Source organism: Pagrus pagrus, assembly GCF_965226575.1.
Source record: "Pagrus pagrus genome assembly, chromosome: 12".
Lineage (NCBI taxonomy): Eukaryota > Metazoa > Chordata > Actinopteri > Spariformes > Sparidae > Pagrus > Pagrus pagrus.
The window spans coordinates 30741108-30761544 of record NC_140196.1 but is presented as its reverse complement, the minus strand read 5'-3'; the positions used below and the strand labels follow the sequence as shown (position 1 = coordinate 30761544).

Sequence of the window (20437 nt, the reverse complement as noted above, 5' to 3'; positions counted from 1 at the left end):
ACAGCCTGATCTGCTGCTGATTAAACAAACGTGTATGCTGCTTTAATAAATCCATGTTTTCTTTACTTTGGACACAGAGAGAAAAAAACTAACATACACATTTAAGAAAGGGTCGAAGCTCCTTGTTCATTTACATCAGGACAAAGTGAGACTCGTACTGGTCACATGTACAAAGCGTTTGTGCTGAACCCTGAAACATCCCCTTCATCTCAGGATCAAAGATTTACTGAGGGTTTAGTTTGTACATTTAAAGGATTCTATTCCCTGTGCAGTCTCAACACACACACACACACACACACACGCACACATACAAACAAACACACACACACACACACAAAGAGAACAGTAGATAACCTGATGGCAGAGGGCTTCTGTGCAAACACAACTGGAGTCTTCACCTCAGAACCTGTGACTGTCACATTTAAATGACAACAGAAAGAGTGATGAAAAAACTTTTGTCAATCCTGTTTAATAGCATCATTATCATAATACACATAATCATAATAATAATTTCATGATACACATTCATTCAAACTCAGCTGCCGCTGTGAGCAGGCCAATGTTTTATCAGTAAAACCCAGTGTCCAGTGGGGACTGCTGCTTCTACATCTGTACATCTTAACTCTTTGTACTGACACAGTGCACAGACACCAGGTCCAAACAGCTGGGCTGTTCTCTATATCTGGGAGTTTTAATAGAGCTATCTGGACGCCGCAGAGCAGATGATGTCTTCCAGGATGTCCACCTGAAATTAAAGATCCAGAGAGACACTTTGAGCTGTTTATCATGTGAACTGACCATCATTGATCTGAACGCTTGCTAGAAACATGAACACAGACAGACATCGTAGTGTGTCCCTACACTAAACTGTCTCTCAGCTGTCCCTCAGTGTTACCTGGCTGCTCTCTCCCACACTGAGGTTCTTCAGCTGGTAGACTGTCACTTGTCCATCACTGTCTCCTACCAGGACACAGTCTGTCTGTGTGGCAAACAGCAGAGAGCTCATCTTCACGCCGGGTGCTGCAGGCTGCACAATGACTGGGTCCAAACTGAAGGAGAGAGGTGTATATGGTTGACACACAGGATCAGAGACACACAGGGTGAGACAGACAACAAGCACAGATCCTCCCCTCAGTCTGACTCACATGCAGGAATTCAGGTCCCAGATCTCCAGCTGTCCCTCATTAACGGCTCCGAACACTGTGGCCCACTTCGGGGACCACTTGATGTCGCACGCAGCTCCTTGGGTGGCGGTGAAGCCTGACAAGGGGCTGAGGTGGTCCCACTTCCACAGCTGGATGGTCCAGTCAGAGGAGCAGCTCAGGAAAACATCAGGACTGAGTGGACACCATGAGACACAACTCACAGGACCCTGAGGGCTGAGACAGTTATAGTTACTGAAGCTCTCTTCGATGACTCAACACAGACCTGCTACAACAACAACATCGTGGTCAGGGTCAGTGTTATCAGAAGGAGCTTCTGATGGACTTACAAAGTGTTTCCTGTACGTCTCCAGAAACTGCTGACTGTTGGAACATGAGCACTTGTGGATGAGACCTTCCCAGGTGCCCACCAAGTAGATCCTGGAATCCTTGAAGAGAACAAGTGTGATGCATGATGGTCATTTATGTTATTTATATCAAAAATATTAATTTGACTCAAACTGTCAATGCCAGCTGTCAGCTGTTGTTTCACAGCAACAGTCCTGCACTAACCCATCTGTATGTTCACATACCTCTTAAAGCAACACTAGGTAGTTTGGACTCATTACTACCCCCGGCTGGTTGAGAAGTGCAATTATCTGTTACTAGAGTCGTAAATACTGTCGCTGTATGAACATCACTGGGGAAAATGAATACACGTGAATTTGTTGACGAAGCCGGCGGATCACAAAGCCTCGTTTGGAAACATCAAAAACATGAAACCTCACTCGAGTGCCAACAACAAGCTAGATTCAGAGATAGCAGTTGCTGGTTTGTTGGCTGCACAGCACATTAGCATGCTAGAATTATTCTCATACCGAGTTGGTTATAGTGATTGCACCGACTAAGTTACTTCCAAAACACGACGCTTGGCCGTTAATGTGTTTAGTAACGTCTGAAAATATAACCACGTTTTCGGGAGTTACTAAACAAAATCACAAGTTGTGACGTGTTCGGCGTAATAACTACAACCAACTCGGTACAACAGTACCTAAGTAGCATGCTAACGTTACCTCCCGACCAAACTGTTCAACTATTACGTTGATTATCTGCATGAACTAAGGAATCCGCAACTTTTCGAGACAAGACGTTCATAGTGTTTTAGTAAGTTAGTCATCGTTTACAGTCACTACATGAAAAAGTGCAAGCTATCAAAACGGACAGCATTAGCTTATCTCCCGGCTTTATTATGGTTATAAACTGTGGACAAATAGTGCCCCAATGAACACCACATAACAACAAATCAACTCAAAGTAAAAGTCGGTAAGATAATAAATATGTATATATGTAATATATGACTTTCAAATCCAGTAGCATCTAGGCTAGGTCGCCATCAGTTCTCTCAGCTCGCTCCACCGAGTGTAAGCTGGTCTAATATTTATCCGTGTCCGGCTCGTGTTATATCACTTTCTCTTTTTCTTTTCTTCGCCTCCTCAGACAATACCTTCTTGGCTTTTTAGCTGGCTTGGCCATGGCGTTGGTTTACAAAAAATCCAAGTAGCTCCTGGCTAAATCCACCGATAAACATGTTGTAAAGCAGGTCTTACTAGACTTCTTTAAGTCAGGTATGTAGCTACCCGCTCTGAGAAGCTACGCAGTGTGGTTTCTGCCGGCGCGACCCCCCTCAGGCTGCAGAGTGGTCACCGTTCATCCTATTAACCGTTCTTCTACCACTTAACTGAGTTTAGAAACATTGTTTTAGGGTTGAAAAACTACCTAGTGTTGCTTTATACTGTGAAAAACAGTAAATTGTTTTAGGCTGTCACCTCAGCCTCTCTCTGTGTTATGTCTGTTGAGCCAGTAAATGATCATGGACTGCCATCTAGTGGCCAGTCTTGGTGAGGGTAGCAAGGTATAAAAGGGAGGAGACTATGAGCCCTGTTATGGCGAGTGGATAGTGCCAAACCAAGGATTACCAGGAGAAGGAGAAGGAGCAACCTCCCCTCCCGTCGCCATCAGACCGTGCGGATTTTTGAATGGGAGTGAATGGGACAGCAGATGAGAGACCGGCGGCGACGTCACGGCGAGTGCACTGAAAGAACGTGTGACGACGGCGACGTGACGACGGCGTATGTTAGGATTACCAACAAAATTTACGCCTGCTCTGGACGTCTGAACTAGGTACGTCGTCACCGAAGACGTGTGAAACTCACGTCGTCACCAAAGACGTGTGAAACACACGTCGTCTAAGTACGTCGCCCCATGTACGCCGTCGTCAGTACATGTCTTCAGTTTGTTTATTTAGTCATCAATGAAGACAACATTTTCCAAGACGTGAAATCTTTCAATTAGGGCCTATTGAAACAGTAAAGTTAATCAATAAAGTTAAGCATAATTGACCACAAGGTAATATTTTTCATCCTTGTGTATGACTATTAGCCTACACGGAGTGTAATCCTTGCACAGTTATCATCAATTTGTAGGCTATTTGTGAATATCCAACAAAGTTGAAGCCAGTCTGAGATCTATTACTGTCCAGACTATGCAGCATTGGCTGACTTCATTCAGTGCAATGCGAATAAGATAGTGACCATAGATGTAGGCCTAGTGAATGTTACAATTAATCCTGTCACTTTGTGGGCACTGGGCAATAGGCTACTGATGGTTACATCACTTTTTGTCACGTGAATGTGCATTACTGCTGAAAATGTGTATGAGCAATACCAAAAGTTACATTACTCTGTGAATATCAGTTATCCATTGTGTTTAATGTGCATACTGTGTGCATACCATGTTCTATTTGTGTGCTGATCTATTGCTCTGTGTTCTGTAGGCTATATAGCCTATAAATATTTTTCAATATAAGAAAGAAAAGAACATGTTGCGATTGAAGATTCAGAGATATCAACAGTGAAATACCAGAAACTGTTGTAACACTAATGTACTCTGGCTTCTACAGTGAGTCCCATGTTAAGATGTTCAATTGTACAGCAGAAAAAAAAATATGTTTACAGACTGGTAGGCTACACCTTGTTAAAGATGTGTCTTTGCAGTGTTTTAGTTTCAGATGCATTTCTTGTTCAGGACTTATTTTTCAAACAATCTTATCTGATAAAAAAAATTGACTTCACACTTTTTATTATTATTTTTATTTATTTATTTTGTTAAATGGGCTTTTTCAATCTCCTTTCCCACCACCCCTCTCCTCAGCGACTACCCCTGTTTCTCTTTCAAGCTCCTGCTGTTAAAACACTTTTGTTTTGTCACCACAATCTGTTTTGAGGTTATGTGAGGCACTGTTGCAAATGGATCTTATGACGGCAGCGATATTCATACCTCAGGGTTGTCCAGTCCATCGCAAAATTCGGTCGGTCATTATTTTATGTTTATGTCGCTGTGATTATGGCCTCTTCCTTTTTTTCTTTTTTTATTGCTTTTTTTTATTATTATTATTGTCATGGTGAAGTTTTTAATGTCATAAAAACAGATTCCAATTTAAATAGCATGTTGGAATAAATAAAATTAATTTCATGCCTCAGATGAGAAGTGTGTTTTATTCTAGCCTATTTGTTATCCATTAATGCATGTTTTCACTAATTTGTATTGGGTATAAGAAAATGCATCTGTTCTATTAGCAACAGTCGAATTAATAAACTCAACTTAATGTCTGTGTGAAAGAAAATGAAAATAATTTTGATTTTTTTAAAACATAATTTGACATATATTTGAAGCAATTTGCACCTTGTGGCTGAACGTATAGACTAAATTCAATCAAAGACGGTAAATACAGTATCTTTGGTTCAATAAATGACACTCAATTTTTTTCTCATTAACTTTATTGCTGACATTGAAATACAAACAATTCAACAGCGCCATCAAGCGTTTAGAGATCGCAGTACATTAGAGTCACGACGGCGTACATGTGGCGACGTACTTGTCAACACGACCCTGACGACGGCGTAGGTGAGGCGACGTACTTATCAACGACGACCTACACTGACGGCGTATGTGTTGCAAAGGGTTCAGACGTCAATTCCACACGACAGTCTCCTTTGGCTGGGTAACCGTGGCACTATCCACTCGCCATACCCTGTAAGCTCCACCTGTGCATATCCTCACCTGTGTGCATCTCCATCACCTTCTCCTTTGTCTCTGCTGGTTTGGCGCGGCGTCTGTGCTGCAGAGTCTCTCTTTGTTTGGATTATTTGTGGTTCTCCGAGTAAGTTTGCTTTTGAACCATGTAATGTAATCATGTACCATCTTTATGTTGATTGGGTTGCTGCGGCCTGTTTTAAGTTTGTTTTATTGTTATTAGGAGGCAGATGGTTCTACAGACGGCACCTTCAACATAACAAACGATTAGCTCCCTTGGTATAGTGGAACGAGGTATGTGGAACTCAAAATTTTGGGCTATTACTTTTATCCTTGGGGTGTCTGGATTTATTTATCTTGAGGGATGCCGCCAACACTATTTTGATATGGTTGATCAAGTTAAATGTTTTCCAATAAATGTATCTTTTATTTTTCTATTGAATGAGGGTTTGGAAATTGTAAATGAAATGTTCATGTATTTAATCTAATCTCTTTCCTTTTCTTTCTGTATTTCCTTTCCATAGTTTTCACGGTGCTACAGCAGACAATAAAATTTAAGCAGCTGTTTGAATCTCTCTGCCTCATTTGTTGACGCAAGGATCCGCTACATATACTGTATTCAGTTAAGTAGGCTCAGAATTTCTGCAACTTACGGTTGGATGGAAGTCGAAGCACAGACCAGGAGTCAGTGCTGACAGGACACTGTCTGTCTTCTTCTCTCCTGCCTTCTTCTGAGTCAGAACCTTCTTGAGCTTCATCAGTTCTGTGGCACAGGATGCAAAGAGACAAAATGCTGTATTAGTTTGAATTATTTGTCACAATCGATAAAGTGGTGTTTATTTTGTTAGCTATGTTTTCATTTAGTCTTGGTATGAAGAATTTTGCACACCATGTCTGTTTTTTTCATCTGAAATCGCAGCATGTTTCAAAATAATACGACCTCATGTCGCATCAATAATGTTTACAGACTTGCTTCCAAATTTCATCTGTCATTGATTTTTTCATAACAGGTTTGATTTTCTGTGAATTTTCACATCTGTCAGAAGCATGTTGAGGGTTGTTTGACCATTCAGAGCCACTGCAGTGTGATAAAACAGACTGATCACAGGACAGCCATGTGAACAGGTGAACACTTTGCGATGGCACAATTTGGATTAATGATGTGATGTTGATGTGTATCTGGTCACTACTTCAGTCTGCCAGCCGCTGTTCAGGATCAACTCAGTGGTGGAAATTGGTGCCCTTCTTTTTAATGTGTGGTCCAGTACAGACCACAGTGTATCAGACTGGATCAGTGACATCCTGAAATACCCCTGGAGGTGAATGTTCAGCAGCTCCTTCATCAGCAAGTGAACTCTCCTAGCTCTCGGATGGCCCCAGTTTTTCTCTTTCTTTGATCAAGAAGTGAGAGGACCACAAAATCATATTCACTGCTTGATGACTTCATTTTGTACATATTGTTAATTTTTTGCAATGAACATAATTATAACCACATCAGACTTAGTGTGCAGGGTTTGTAGGAGTGATGTTTTTATCGGCTCACAGGTTAAAATACGCACATAGGTGTGCAGAAGCCTTTAGTCCTATACCCAACGTCCTTAATTAATTAATTAATTTATTAATTAATCATAATGATTTATTTATTCAGCCTCATCCTGTGTATTTAAGTTAACTAGAAGGGTGTTAGATTGTGACTCACTACTACTACTAACTTTCTGTCATTTAGTCAGACTCAACATTCACATAAGATTGATCTGATCATTATCTGATGAGAAACAGGTTTTAAGAATGAGTTTTGCAGTAAGTGTCTGGTCCAGTGGTCTGATAGTATCAACTGAAGGAATACATCCAGACATGGAACATGTTCTGATTTGCATATTTACTTTGAACCAACATATTGTGAATGAATCTACAGCTGACCCGTCCAATACTCTCTAATTCTTACTTTTATAAAACAACGAGAACTGTGGGGACCATAAAACAGTCTGAAACTAACTGGTTGCCCAAAGAGCTTAACAAATGTGCCTTTTAGCAACAGAAACAATAATACTGGGAGTCCTGACTGCTCATTGTGTGCTGCCAGTGTAGTCCTGATATCAGCTCGCAGCACGGAGGGAACTGCTGCACTGAGACAGAACAGTCGACAATATTCCTTCTATCTCTTTTTGACTCTTTTTATCAACAATATCAGATGTTGAAATAGTGTTTAATGCCGTCTCATCATTGTTTCATCTCAGTCATTGACCAACAAATTAAGTCATAACAATGTTAACACTGTAAAGAAGGACATTAGATGTGTGCACGTTTTCACTGCATTTTAAAAACTTACTGTGTGGTTTTGATTTCAACCTGTTGCACAACAAAAATGATTAATCATCATAATGTTTTAAACATAAGTTAAAATAAATAAGTGGAATCGGGTGTAGTGACAACATTGACTATATTGTTGTTTCCCTGTCCTCTAAATGTTTCTCAGCATGTTCTACAGTTCAAGAATCTAAAAGGTCTCTTCTGACTTCACAGAACTTCTCAATGAACTGTCGGAGAGGTGTTTCTCTTTCAACAGGCTGAACTGACGGTGGTAACACCATGAGGACAGTACCTATGCAGTCGAGGCCATTGTTGCAGACAAACCACTTGCTGATCCTGCCATCTGCTGCCACAGAGAAGAGAGCCTCCACCGCCTCCTCTCCTGTGAAGTTCAACTCTTGGCTGATCCACTTGAGCTGCCACACTGGACCCAGGTGCTTGTTGGGACATTCACTGCACAGAGACAGAGAAACAAATGAGAAGCACCAGCAACAATTACTGTCAGTGTGGGAATTAAGAGCTGCACCATCCACTCACACACACACACACAACCTTACCTGCTGCTGATGACACATGACTTGTTGCTTTGACTCTGCACATTGTAGATAGCAATACTGCCATCTGACATCCCCACAGCCAGCTGACTGGGGCTGTTGGATGAGAAATCCAGACAAGTGACAGCGCTGTCACAGTGGATGACACGCTCAGGCCACTGCAGGTAGGACACATGACAACATCTGGAATGAACAGCTGGCACAACCACATCACCACTACATCCTCACTCAGCAGGAGGAGGAGGCATCAAGCATGAGAGAGTGATGTGTGGAAGTTTGAGAAGGTAAATGAAGGTTCAAACAATGTCATACCGTGGGGTTTTTGAGAGACCAGCAGCACACCAGGCCTGGTTTCTGGGTACTGGAGTCAAACTCACCATAGCCCACAGCCAGCAGGTCCTGGCAGGGAAAGCAGAGAAAGCGTCTTAGTGATAGCAATAATGAAAGTGTCTGTAATTTTGTTGGCCGGTATTACTAATGATGAATTTGTAATTGCATTGACAATTTCAATGACTGTAAGTTAAAATAATTAAACTATTTCATAAGTTTACTACTACTATACACTAGTACTATCAAGCCATGCAGATGGCTTCAGTTTGAATCAGTGTGAGAAGATGTTATTTACACCCTTTTTAAAGCTGAAGTCTGTAGGTGAAGTTAGCGTGCACCCCAGTGTTAGCGTGCACCCCACTCCCACTATTCACACCCTTGACGCGAATAACATCTTCTCAGATCAGTTTGTGATCTCGGGGCTTCAGCAGACGAGCTGTTTGGAGACATCTGATGTTTCTTTGGTTGTTTTTTCCATTTAAAAATGAGTCCCCAGCTACATCAGTTGTTTAGGGGAATGTTGCAGCGCTGTTCAAACTTCACTTGACTTTCCATCAGCATATTTCTTTAATCGGTGTTAAATTAAGTTAGTAGCTCATAGAAACAACTACTGGGGCTGCGTTTTGGGTTAAATAAACCTTTAAAGAATAATCCAGACTAACAAAAGCTGCAGACATGACAAAAACTTGTATTCAAACTGCTAATGGTCAATAAAGCCTGCTAAATGGCTGCATCCTACAACACAGACAGATGTGACAAAAACATTCCAAAACTCCACAGACATAGAAGACAAAATGAAAGTGACAGGTGTGCACAGGAGCAGCAGGTGTGTCTGTGTTACCGGGTTCTTCTTGTTCCAGGCCATGCTGCTGACGCTGCATCCTCTGCTGAGCTCACAGCTGAAAGCCCAGAGACGCTCCACAGCTGGAGAAGAAGGGATGTCTACACCTGCCTCTCTCTGCTCCACCGGACTGTCGACGTCTGACACAATCGTTACTCACTTTTATCAGTCAGATAGTTACATTAAATCCATTAGGAGGGCTGGGCGATACATTGATATTATATTGTTATCTTGATATGAGACGATATATGGTCTTAGATTTTGGATATGGTTACACGGTGATATGGCATCTGTGTTGTCTTTTCATTGTGTTTTGTTTGAAAGGTTGTGTAACGGTCAAATGATTTCATTTTCTGTACTTACTGGTAAAGGCACAGTTTGTGTCGATTCAGCAGGCTCACCAAACCGCAGCTAAGACGCACGTATGGATCTAAATATTATCTATATTTCTTATATTAGTACAGAACTATCTATCAATGTACTGTAATACCCTGTTCTATAATAATAAATGGTAAACTAATTATGTGACAGTGACAGCTGGAACTCTCCAGAGGAAACAGAATTTAACTTTTAGCTTCAGAAATGAATATTTTCAGACAGCTCTGATGGAGCTCAGGATTTATCAGGAGGACAGCTGCTTTACTCCAAACTATGTGTAGAGGAACACATAAAATGAACCAACATGAGACCCTGACTGTTCCTGTTGGCATGTCAGGAGGTTTAAATAATCAATAAAGTTAACCTGCTGTGCCTCGGGCACAAATGTGCACAGCACCTTCCGTAATGGAGAGATGCACTGCATCATGTCTGCTGCTGAGGGTCGCTGCAGGTTATGTTATTAATATTTTTCTCATTAATGATGTATTACTTCATCCCCCTGCAATTCCTCTGTTATTAATCAGAATGTTAAATTTTATGACTGCAATCTGCAGATTCTCCTCTGTGCACATGGATATCTGTGATATACACATCATCTCTGTGGTAACAGCAAACGGTATGTCTTTGTTTGCACCTTATAGAGTAATTAGTGAAGACATTTACCTGATTAAAGTTACGGTCAATATTGTTTAGGCCTACACTTGGAAATTAGAGTGTAATTAAGATGATTTACAGATTGGTTAAAATAATCTATGATTTCTTTTGCAGTCATCATTATGACTCAGCATCATTTTACCTGCTCTGTCTGTGCACTATAGATTATAATCAATACAGGCCTTTTTACCAACTGAAATATCTTTAAAGCAGACAGCAGTCAGTGTTTGGTAGAGGATCACTCTTTTTTCAAAGGCTCATAACTGGAGAAACATCTCACTCTGTTCAGATTTTGTCAAAATACCAATATTGATATTGCGGATACATAGTTTTGTTGCCGAGTCGTAGCATTAATGAAGTGCTTTTGAGGAGATTTTAAAAAATCCAGATACATATAGTCAAGATATTCTTTAAAGGCCTTATCACCCAGCCCTGTCCATTAGTATCTAATAAAACTGTATCTGACCTTGTGGTTGACTGTATATGTGTATTGTACCAATTATAAGGTGTAAATGACATCAGCACAGAAAGCATCTTGATTCAGCTGCAATATCATGAGTGTGTCCGTGCATCTGAAGAGAAACAAATGCAGCCCCTGTGGAAATGAGCTGAGTTTACCTGCTAGAACTGGCAGCTGTCTGTAAGCTGCCAGCTTGGGCCGGAAAGTGTTTTCCAGTATGCTCCTCTCCATTACCAGTAGGAAGTGTTGGAAACTCTCTGACAGCATGATCAGCTGCAGGTCCGACTCAGCGTTCCCAAACGCTTCCACTTCTCTCAGTGAGCTAGCAGTACTGGCTGAAGAAGGAATAAAAGAAAATTATACATGCAAGTTATTGCAAGCTATCCTAAACTCAGGGCATCTGCACGGGAACTGAGACGTCACGTTTAATTATTTATACATCTAGAATCATCTACCACGAGCAAACGTCTGACAAGATGATTACACCAGACTCAAGCAGAGTGTCTGGTCTGGTGTCCCTCATTGTTACCTGTACTGGCTGTGCTGTCCACTGACACACTCCTGTCTGCACTTCTGCTGCTGTCCACCACAGCCTCTGGACAGTCAGCCCTCTCCAGCTCAGGGCTACACACTGTTTGATCCTGCTCAGGGCTCAGCAGAGTGTTATTCATGTCCCAGATGGTAACATTCGTGCCTGTGGAAAATGGAACCAAAAAACAAACACAATTAACTTTGAGTTTGTGGGTACAAACAATAATGGGTTCAATGATGAGAGAATGTTTTCACTGAAGCTGCTTTGTGAAATAGGGCCCTGATAAACCTACAAGTCACTGGTGAAGCCCAAACCAGAACTAACAGGACAAGTGGAGTAGACTGGACTCCAGGTGTCCAGAAACATGATTCCATATGAATGCTAACCTTGCAGCTGTTGTTAGTCTCCTGTTAGCTATAACAGGCCCCCATGTGGCCATAAGAATAATCAATGAATGCAGCTTTAGGATTGTAAGATCAATGAAAAAGTTCTTAACCTGAATCCACCATGGCCACGTTGTCGTTCTGGACCTGTTTATGTTTAGCTGCTCCATTCACTGTCTGCATTGATCGATCCACATACTTATTATTACCCATTCTGTGCCTGCAAACCTCAGCATACTGCTTGTTCCTCTCTCTAAGAAAAAAAGGTAAGGTTGACACCAGACTGTTAATACCAAAAAACAATATACATTTTCCAACAATCAATCTGAATTTTATTTAGGTCAAAAGATGATGAGTGGTGAGTCTTTCTTGGGGGAAGTCTTGGAGTATTCAGAGTCAAAGTTGATAAAATCACTCACATGATTGCTTCTGCATCATCAGCATCTACTGACACGAGGCTGCTGGGTATGTCTAGCAGTGAAATGCTGTCTGTGTCAGAGATGTAAACGTCTACGAGCTCTTTCAACATGTCTTCTGTCATGTGTTCTTTCACAGTGTCTCTCTTCTGCTGCACATCTGGAACAGAAAAAAAGAGAAAATGTCACCAAATACCACAAAAGACACAGTGTGTTACAGCTGTCTAGACCTGAGGCATTCAGTCATAAGATGTTACAGTCTGTCAACTTACTGTCATGTACCAACATTTAAGGTGGAGTGAGAAAAAAATATGAATATAATAATCAAAAAGAATTAACAGCTGGAAAAAAAAACAGCCCTTAGGGTAAAAATATTGTTTAAATAATTTTAATAATATTTTTTTAAATGAAGGAATGTAAAAAATAATATTGCAGTGAACCTGGGAAGTTGATGGGCACGTCCCGTCTGGAAAATGTATCCTCAATCTCCTCATTTATTGATTCGATGGTAGACTGGCTGGATATTCTGCTGCTTCCAAATCCTGACCTGCAAAATCATGTCAGAATACATTTTTACAAGGGGAAGACCTGTGGCAACACATGTCTTTTATTAGCTACACAAAAGGACAAAAAGATGTCAAACACAGTTTTATATATATGATATATGATACAGTACTGGGGTTGCAACGGTACGATAACCATCTCAGAAATATCTCAGTTTCATGGTATTACACAATTATTGTTATTTTTTAAATTTGATTTTAGCTTTTTTTAATTATTATTATTATTATTATAACATGAGGTCAAAGGGTCCATCCAGGCACATCTACAGAAACTGAAGACAATACAAGACAACATTTAAGGAAAGAGAAAAAAGTATTTCCTGTTGTAGTTTAAGCATTATTATTGCATTAAGGTGCATTAAAAGACAGTAATTAGATCAGAGATTCACTTTTGAACTACAATCCAGAATAGTACTACTTTACGATATCAATATAACGTCTGACTCTTCTTCCTCCTTATAAGATCGACATGATCGACGGCAGAATTCCCCATTTATGAAGCCTCTGCCTGGTCGGTAAGTATCCATCTAAAACTGATAGTTGTTCTTGTTTGTTTTTTTCTTGCTCATCCATAAATCACCCCTAACGCAGGGACAGTTGTTTTTGTCTTTTTCCAGGTTTGTGGTATAGCCACAGACTGTACCATACATTTCTCACAGACAGACAGACAGACAGACAGATCATCTATAAAACAATATTCCTTTTTCAATATCACCTCAATAAACAAAGGCTTGACCTTAACTATCATATTTCTATTGTACGGAAATATTTGGTTTTGGATTTCATCATCCAGGTTGATGACTTTGTCCTTAATGTAGTAATTTGTAAGGAAGTGAACTGAAGGAAGGGAGTGAAGGAAGTGAGGATAGAGCTGTGTCTGGTACAGATGAGCAGACATCAATAACTATGCCTCATCGTCCCCCAAAGAAACTGAACAAATGTATGTTTTGAACACTTCTTTCCCTGGTGAGGGTAATGACATGATAATATACATAAACTGAGCTAATAATGATGATTTATTACTGCTATTTGTCATTCTCTTATCAACTGTTTATAGCTCTCTATCAAAGTTCAACCTTGTGATGTGCTCCATGTGTCCTGGGATATGTATGTCTAACATTTTTTATTGGGCCATCAACCATTTTATTGGAAGATTACCACAGAGCTCCAAGTTTGTGCCCTTCAAAGAACTGACTGTAACACCGGACATTTGTCATTACTGGTTTCAGTCCAGAAATAACTGAAAATGATTTATTGCTTCATCTAATGCTGACAGATTCTAAGTGCTGTATCGTAGGCAACTGTCCTGACAGCTGTGAAACTTGATATGAACTTGAAATATATTTTTTAATAACACAGATACAGTACACAAACGTACACAGTATGTTGATTTTAACTTTCATACCAGCGTATTCATTTAAAACAGGATATCGCTGCAATCCTATACATTCTGAGACATATGGCTGCAAATCATATTTCATGTCTATAAAGATTTTAAAAATATATGTGATAATTATGATTTGTGTAAATAGTTTGTTTCATGATGTGGAGGTGATTTCATTGATTGATGGATTTAAAGCGGCCTGTGGTAAACAGTCACCTTACAAAGTTGTTGGTGGTTTTCCTATATTGAAGTAATGCTTTACAGGATCCATCGGATCAGCTGTAACAGAATCATCCTGGTACCTGGAGAAAGGCATGGTGAAGCTCCCGGTGGCTGATGTCTGGTCTGATGCTGATCCAGCAGCAGAGATTTCATCCAGAAACAACCTGCTGGCTTTTGCCTGCACAGCAGCTGGATGCGCCTGGTACAGCAGCTTAGGAGTGACATCATTGTCCTCTTCATCAAACACCTGCACACAGGAGAACAACATATATCAGCTTCTGTCAGTCATGTTCCTTCTACTCATGCATCTGACTCTCATACTGGAAAGTGTGCTTTTATCCAAGTGGTTGTAAAAACGACTGCATGGTCCATGCTCTATTTCAGACTGATGTATGTTCTGTTTCACCTGCAGCCTGAAACAGTGAGAACAATTTATGCTGGAAAAAAGTCAGTTAGTTCAAAGAAGTCTCATTTAAAATCATTTATTGCTGTGACACAGTAAGGTCTTCTCTTGTTAAATTAAGATACTGATGTGAGCTGTGCCTCCTGTGATTCTCAAACTGTGATAATTCTATTCTAGAAATGTAAACATACCCATAAACTGTGGCAAGATATTTGTAGATTTATCTTGCATAATATTATGTGTACCTATGATTTCTACTAGAAAATGTGTAAATACAGAAGAAGACTATTTTATAATGAATCTGATTATAATTCAAGGTTCAATTTGTTGCCATTCTACAACACAGGCTTGTACAGCGAAGTGTAAATTGTATAGTCCTTACACTACACAAGACCAAAATCACTACATCACTACACATGGTGGAGTGTTGAGGATGAGTTCAGGAGTCTCTCAGTCTGAGGAGTGAAGCTCCTCTGTAGTCTGGTGGTACAGCAGCAGGTACGTCTGTATCTGTTGTCAGATGGCAGCAGGGTGAACAGACTGTGGCTGGGTGGATGTTGTCTTTTAGTATCTTTGGGCTCTGTGCAGATGTCTCACTTCACTGATGCCACTGATGCTCTGTAAATGGCACCAGTGATGTTCTGGTTGTTTTAATCACCATCTGTAGAGCCTTCCTGACCTGGGCCGTGATGAACCAGGCCAGTTTGTGATGTTTCCCATCAGGATGCTTTCTATTGCTCCTCTGTAAAACTTGACCAGAACTTGGCCCCAGAATTTTACCTTGATTGCGTTTAATTAAGAAATAGAGCCTTTTCTGTACTTTTTTTATTTATTTTTTTAACCGGGGTGGCAATGTTTACATTTGTTTATAAATGGAAATATCTTAAATACGTTTCACCTCTCATTCAAGAGGCTTCTTCAGTTCTTACTAACTGGAGGAGCTGCAGGCTTTTAAACTCTGTGTGGGAGTGTCCTTACAGAGTCTTAAAGGAATAGTTCACTCTAGAACGAAATTCAGTTATTATCGACTCACTATCTATCGCGAGTTCTTGTTGATCTTGTCTGGCGCGGCTTCCTTAGTGCAATCGGCTGTGAGAGAGACTTGCGTGCACGCAGGAGCGTGCCTCCAGGCAAATATAGTATAGTGACTGTTTAGGCTAGAAAAATGTACTAAATGACGTTGTTTCGAGTAAACTCTGGATGTCGCCATTTCAGGACACTTGGATTGCAGCGGACGAGCAGTATGGAGGAATATTACAAAGTTTTTCTGTAGTTTTATGGACCTTTTTGTCTCGGACACCATTTACGCCCGTTATATGGATTTTTGCTGCAGGAGGGTAGCCCCGCGGGTCTCCAGCTGCACTTTGAATAAGAAACTACACCGGACTTCTCATCAGCATGAGGGTGAGTCGATAATGACTGAATTTCTTCTAGAGTGAACTATTCCTTTAAGGACAGGTGTGAGCTCAGAGTTTCAGAGTCCTTAGGGCCACTTGTGGGTCTTGACTCGACCGGCCTTCATGTGGGTTTCTAGGGCTAGGTGAGCTCAGGTGTGAATGGTAATATTATTATTAATATTATTATTATTATTATTATTATGGGTATCATTGTTATTATCTTCCCTTTATTTGTTGGCTCGAACACTTGGTTATGTTTCTCTATGATGATGTTTTTTGTCTAAATGCTTTCTAAGGAAATTAAATTGAATGAAATACTGATGCTATGTTAGCCTCTTGCTACGTGTAGCCTGCTGGTGTCAGTTACCCGAGCAGCTTGTCTCAGAGTGTGAACGACGCTCTTTTCCAGAACTTTGCTGCCGCCGCCCAGACTGAACCGTTTCCTGCTCGGGGAGTCGACGACGCTCTGGTTGACTCCATGTGTGCCTGATACTGAAATACTAATAGTTCTAGAAGAGCTGGGATACAACAACATGACAGAATAGCTGAACAGTTAGCATGTTTAATTATAATGTTGACAACATGACTTCAGAAGTGTTCACTTACGGCCTCAGCACCAGAGTTCGTCTCTTCTGTCTGTCCTCTGTCGCCACGCAGGTAGACATTTTATTGTTGTGTCAGTTTCCATAGCAGCAGAGCGCCACGCCCCCTGCCGGACAGAGTGGTGTACTCTGTAGCACAGACGTAATGACGTAGCCGCAGCAGTGACTCGCTGGACCGTATGTGAACGTCGCCGCCATATTGGATGTGGCAGGTCTGCAACCAGACGCTCTTGCGCTCTTGTGAGGGGAGTTGCTGCCCATAGACTTTTTTTTTTATTTAATTTTTTTTTTAGTCAACTTTATTACAAAAAGGGGTTTACAATTCAGATGTGACTTACAGATATATATGTAGGCCTATGTAATAAAGAACGAACATATACAATACAAACAAGGAGAAATAAAACTTTGCCAGGGGAAGCTTATAGGTTATATAGTTAAAGAGAAAGAGGACCATATGTTGACAGTTTTAAGTGCCTTTCTGTTGTTGGAGCCAGAAATCAAATTAATGTAATGTACAACTTCATGGAGAAAAGGTACAAAATTAGGTTTTTACTGCTGAATTTACATTTATGAATGTGGAATTTTGCCAACAGAATTAATAAATTAATAATGAAGTACAAATTTTCTTTATTTTGACTTCTAAAAAAGCACAATACCACATTCTCCCACAATAAGGCAAAGTCTTTATAAATATGGTCAATGACAAATCTGCTGAAGTTTTGCCAAAATGTTCTGGTGTGTAAACAATACCAAAAGAGGTGTAAAACAGTTTCTGGGTGGTCTTCACAAAAAGAACAGTTTGTATTGATGTCTTTTTTAAATTGAACCATGTAATGATTAGCAGGGTAATATCTGTGAATTATTCCGAACGACACTTCTTTCGCCTTGTTTACTATCAGGTATCTGTGAGGAATCATCCAAACTTTTTTTCCAGTCAATGTTGTTTACAAATCGGTTCCAATAAAACATAGCATTCGGAATAGATACAATTTTTTTTCTGAAACAAGGCACGAATGTTCTTATTATTTCAAGGAAGTTTAGAAAAACAGATATTTCCAACAGGTGATTCAGCCACAGTGGAGAGGGAGATAGAAGTGGGTGGAGGTCTGCCTGTACTTCTAAAAAGCATTATTGAGCCTGATGGAATGGCGTCAAATACAATTGCAAATTCTCGTGGCATAACTGGAATATTATATGTTGATAGAAACTCTCTAAAAGATAAAAGTTGCCCCTCTCTGTTAAATAGCTGGCCCACCAGCAGAATCTGATTCTGTACCCAACTCTCAAAAAGAGTGACTTGTTTTTATATAAAATATCTCTGTAATTCCAAATTAGATACCTGTGAGGTGAGAAATTGTGCTTATAAATGAGAGACCATGCTAAAAGGACCTGCTTATGGAAATTGGACAGTTTTACAGGGAGTTTGTCCACATTGTAATTACAGTTCAAAATAAAGCTCAGACCACCAAAGCGAGAGAATATATAGTGGGGAATAAAATTCCAAATTGAGACAGGGTTTTTTAGAAAATGCTTAGCCCAATTTATCTTAAAAGTATTGTTTAGTGTATTAAAGTCCAAAAAGTTGAGCCCACCAGATTCATAATTACTCATAACAACACTTTTTTTATATAATGTGTACAATTTTTCCAGATGAAGTCAAAAAGCATTCTATCAATATCTTTACAAATTTTACTGTCCAGGTGTGAAGAGAGAGCTGCGTATGTAAGCCGAGATAGCCCTTCAGCCTTGGTAAGTAACACTCTGCCTTTTAGAGATAAGTCCCTTTGCAGCCACTGATTCAATTTGTTTTGAGTTTTTTTTAATGATTGGAGAGAAATTTAATGGACATCTCACTTTCTGATCTTTAGTAATAAGATTACCCAAGTATGTAACTTCTTCCTTGATCAGAATGTTACAAATAGTTCGTATATTACAATCTTTTAAAGGTAACAGTTCACATTTATTTATATTTAGACATAGACCAGAGGCCTCTGAAAACTGGTTAATTACATGAATGGTGACAGGTATCTGACTAGCATTTTTTAGAAAGATTGTGGTATCGTCAGCAAGCTGACTGATGAGGATATCCCTACCCGCAATAGAAATTCCTTATATAACACTGTTAACAACATGAGATGTGAGAATTAGTGTACAAAGTAAAAAAAGATAAGGTGAAAAAAATCCCCCAAATAAATTTTTTCTAAAGACAGAAAAATAAGTTGGTGTTCTATTGTATCAAAGGCCTTATAGAAATCTAAGAAGAGGATGAAGCCATCTTCAGATATCAGGTCAGAATAGTCAAGAATATCTAATACTAGTCTAATATTATTAGAGATGTGCCTATTCCTCATAAAGCCTGACTGTGTCTCATCTATAATTGTGTCAAGAGTTTCTTTAATTCTCCTGGCAAATATTAATGCCATAATTTTATAATCATTATTTAGCAGACAAATGGGTCTCCAGCTATCAATAAAAAGCGTCTTTTCTAGTTTTGGGAATCAATGTGACCAGACCTTGAGTGAGACTGGGAGGAAGGGCATCATTCTCTATACTCTCCATAAAAACCTGTAGTAAAAAAGGGACTAACTGATCTGAGAACGCTTTATAAAATTCTGCAGTTAAACCGTCAGTGCCGGGAGATTTATTGTTTTTGAGTAGAGCAATCGAATCAGTAACCTCTGCCATTGTAAGAGGGGTGTCACAATAATCTTTATCTGCCATATCAATCTTTCTCATGTTATTTACTGAGTTTAGAAATTGAGAGGTAACTTCATTATATTTTGAGCTGTATAAATTGTGACGGCCCCGCCCTCTATGTTGGGGGGGTGTTTTTCTCTGGTTGCTGGTTGGTCTGCGTCTGCTTTGTCTTCCAGGTTCAGCAGAGGTGGGACCGTCATCAAGGGATGTGCTACACCTGGGCCCGGTGGAGCGCATTTATCCCCATGCTGGCTGAACTCACTCTCTCGCACTCCATCCACGCCGTCTGAGGGGACACCACGGCGCGGCTGTGCCCTCCTGTTTTTTCTTGTTTTGCACCCTCACGCACACATGCATCCATACACGCCTACACTACTGATCACTGATACTGATCGTTTGCCTTATTTCTTTATGTTACTGTAACGTGAGGGTTCGGTGTGTGGTAGTTGTCTCACTCTTAATGATAAGAAAGAGCAGGATGGAGACGGATAATTTCCTTATACAGCACTTTACTTTTCGTTCCGCGCTTCACTTTACAACAACAACAACAACACTTCCTTGTTCTCACTCCCATGTGACTGAACAAACCAATCAGAAGCTAGAAGGACCTAACTGAGGTAAATGTACGGTAACACAAGAGGTAGGCTACATTAAACACTGCGCTAGTGAAAAGATTTCAACATGAACATATGCAAATAATAACTGTAAAAATAAATAAGTAAGTAAGTAGTGTAAACATTAACACATTCTTTTAATGAATTAACTCAAGGATGAATTAAATATAACTTAACTTCTAAACTTTACATTTCCTCCCTCTCCCACAAAAGAAACGTCCTCGTTTCAGACATTAAGGAGAAATAAGAAAACAATGCAACTGCCTCACTTAAGAACATAGTCCACAAGGTATCTGGGAGGTTTAACTTGGCGTCTGCTGGGACGCAGCGAAGTACCAGAACCTTTACCAGGAGTAGCAGAGAGAGCAGTGCCAGACTGGCGTGCCCTACCACGACCAGAAGAGGGAGCAGTCAAACACTGAGTCCAAGGAGAAGGTAACAGGGGAGAGTGGGAATGAGGCTA

At 40.2% G+C, this 20437-nt stretch overlaps 1 protein-coding gene across 2 annotated transcripts; it reads right to left on the bottom strand.

Moving 5' to 3' along the window:
• Positions 1-450: 450 nt before the first annotated feature.
• Positions 451-20129, bottom strand: LOC311266327 (dynein axonemal intermediate chain 4-like). 2 transcript variants are annotated; one of them, XM_084368641.1, is made up of 17 exons: positions 16668-20127; positions 16429-16579; positions 14342-14508; positions 12533-12639; positions 12096-12252; positions 11790-11929; positions 11291-11455; positions 10920-11096; positions 9270-9409; positions 8411-8497; positions 8102-8256; positions 7837-7997; positions 5888-5997; positions 1493-1591; positions 1146-1372; positions 896-1049; positions 451-745 (listed from the first exon to the last, which is right to left on the bottom strand). In XM_084368641.1, exons 1-17 carry the CDS (start codon positions 16724-16726, stop codon positions 701-703), a joined length of 2301 nt encoding a protein of 766 aa, XP_084224767.1. In that variant the 5' UTR covers positions 16727-20127; the 3' UTR covers positions 451-700. The 2 variants fall into 2 exon arrangements, with proteins under 2 accessions (XP_084224767.1, XP_084224768.1); XM_084368642.1 differs by lacking the exons at positions 451-745; positions 896-1049 and having other exon boundaries at positions 1242-1379; positions 16668-20129.
• Positions 20130-20437: the final 308 nt, after the last annotated feature.

Bases quoted from the DNA above. Each gene is read 5' to 3' on its own strand.
- LOC311266327 (XM_084368641.1), bottom strand. From the start codon at position 16,726: ATGTCTACCTGCGTGGCGACAGAGGACAGACAGAAGAGACGAACTCTG. The intron at 9,410-10,919 runs GTAAACTCAGCT...CGATTGTGTCAG, and splicing joins ACAGCTGCCAGTTCTAGCAG to ACGTCGACAGTCCGGTGGAG. The intron at 1,592-5,887 runs GTAAGTTGCAGA...GTTCTCTTCAAG, and splicing joins GCTTCGACTTCCATCCAACC to GATTCCAGGATCTACTTGGT.